The sequence below is a fragment of the Limulus polyphemus genome, unplaced genomic scaffold, assembly GCF_000517525.1.
Source record: "Limulus polyphemus unplaced genomic scaffold, Limulus_polyphemus-2.1.2 Scaffold311, whole genome shotgun sequence".
NCBI lineage: Eukaryota > Metazoa > Arthropoda > Merostomata > Xiphosura > Limulidae > Limulus > Limulus polyphemus.
The window spans coordinates 542,598-544,897 of NW_013665921.1; the positions used below are offsets into that span (position 1 = coordinate 542,598).

General features: G+C 29.1%; 1 protein-coding gene across 1 annotated transcript in view; it reads left to right on the plus strand.

Moving 5' to 3' along the window:
- LOC106457284 (disintegrin and metalloproteinase domain-containing protein 10-like) overlaps positions 1–2,300 on the plus strand; it is a 43,522-nt gene that overhangs the window by 37,311 nt on the left and 3,911 nt on the right. Inside the window, exon 13 of the mRNA XM_013916673.2 lies at positions 1,771–1,935. Coding sequence (XP_013772127.1) covers positions 1,771–1,935 — 165 coding nt within the window. The remainder of the gene's footprint in view (positions 1–1,770; positions 1,936–2,300) is intronic.

The following is a 2,300-nucleotide window of genomic DNA, read 5'->3' on the forward strand; positions in this document are numbered from 1 at the left end:
AATATAAAAAAAAATAATAATTGAAGAAACTAAAACTGAAGGATGTCGTTATTCAAAAAATACTCGTATTATAAAACCATTTGTTTCTTCGTATCTGTCAAAAGTAAATCATCACAAGGATGAAATACTAGAGATAGAGACTTGGCTTATATTATTTTTTTAATGACTTGCCATGAATTTTATTAAACTTATATATATATATATATAGAAAAAAAAGAGCATGCTAGCTTTTTTTCAACAATCCCCTGAGGTTCAGTTCATTATTCTTATACTGGCATCAAACAAGAGTTGTTAGAATCTTGAGGGATAGTCATTAGTATATATTCACCACAGGAATTCCAAACAATATTAGAATATACGAAGCAGGCTTAACATAAGCTTGGGCTATTTAGGAGCTGCTAATTGTGGCATTGCATTCTTATGATACACCCATTTTACGTGTGTTTTAACAATAGCAGTTTTGTGTTGTTGGAAATAAAATATTTTGAGGACTTTATTTTATCAAATGAAAAATCGGAAAAATGGTAGAAAATTATGTGATAATATAAATTATTGTAAATGATTTTCAGGTTTTATTTAGCCGTTCACTTTTATAATTTTTGAGAAATGCAATTTGAAGAAAAGAATTAGTGTGAAAAACAAACTTGTCCTTGTAATATAATTCAGATTATGCGTATAAACTAGAAGTATTCAGGTATTTTTAAGAGCATGCCTACTATACTGGACATGTTATATGTCCGTTTTCTGAATGAAATACGTAGTTTCAGCTACCTTTTAGAGATTTAAGGACAAAAAGAAAAGGATTATTCTGAGCAATTGCGATTAAAAATAAAAATGCTTAGTACATCAAGATGCAGTTAAATCTAAACTTGGTCTAGTATGGAAAAATGGAATGGCCACATCATTTAGAATTAAAGATTTCAACATATATAATACTGTTATTATTGTTAAGTCTTCTTTTACTGTTACTTTTATATTATGAAGCAGATATAAAAAATGATAAAGTATGAAACTGCTTGATAGTGATTAGGAGAAACAACGTACCTAGAAAATGGTAAAGAGAGCTTGGAAAATACTTTGAATTTTATCCTTTTAAAGCTTATAAACCCAGAGGTTAAATATTTTATTGCAGCTCTGTTAGTTACAGAAGATAGCATGCATCACATAGAAAAATAATGCATTGAACAGTTCTTCCATATCAATACATCATGCAGATATTTTCAATCTAAACTTGATTATCATATAGATATCTGTGTAAGCTTACTGGTATCAGTTATCATGTTCATTGAATACTGTTAAACTATTGGTTTGGACAATATTGTTTCTAATACATAGAGAGTTTTTGTATGTGGGTACAAAAATTAACAAGGTTGGGAGCTTAGGGTTGACATAGTTTGTTCACACATAAGTTATTAACGTGCACATATTTATGCCTATAGGAATTCTTATCTTAATGGTTAATCATATGTGCTGACTTGTTCAATCTTATTGAAAGTTAATTGATTTGTCCTAAAAGATGTTTTCTTAAACACGTGGTTTATAATTTTCTGTAAGATTTTTTTGGGGTGATATTTATTAACAGTTCTTAAATAACAACATTAACAGAAGTCAAATTTACTTTCACCAATGATAATTTTTGTGAATATGATAGTAAAAGTATTTTTAACTTAAGGTAGTTTCACTTTTTAACTTCTTAAATTAATATAAATACAGCTTGAGATTAAAGTTTCGGTTACTAATACTTTTAAATTGATATTCTTCTCCTTACAGACCTATTGGTGGGGTGTTATGATGATGCTGATTGGATTAGCTATCTTCATGGGTCTGTTTATTAAATGTTGTGCTGTTCATACACCAAGTAGTAATCCGAGAAAACCTCCTGCACTTCGTATCACAGACACCCTTAGGAGACCAGCGGATACACTCAGAAGAAAGGTTAATGTTCAGTTGATCTTATTTATATGAAATTGTGCAAGGCAGATCAAAATATTTTACTGGTTTGTTTTTCAGAATAACTTAATAGGGATAAAATGATTATACAAAATGTTGTTTGTAAATTTGAAGTTGAGGGGAGGTATTAAATTGACCGGTCTTTCTTTACTTTGGAAATAAATAATATAAATATAATTTAGTAGTTAATTTGAGAGTTTACAATTCAGTATGAAATATGATTGCTTCTGATTTGATGTGTTAACACCAAGTCTTCAGTTCGGTTTTTATATATATATATATATATATATACACACACACACACACACACACACACACACACACACACACACACACACACACACACACTA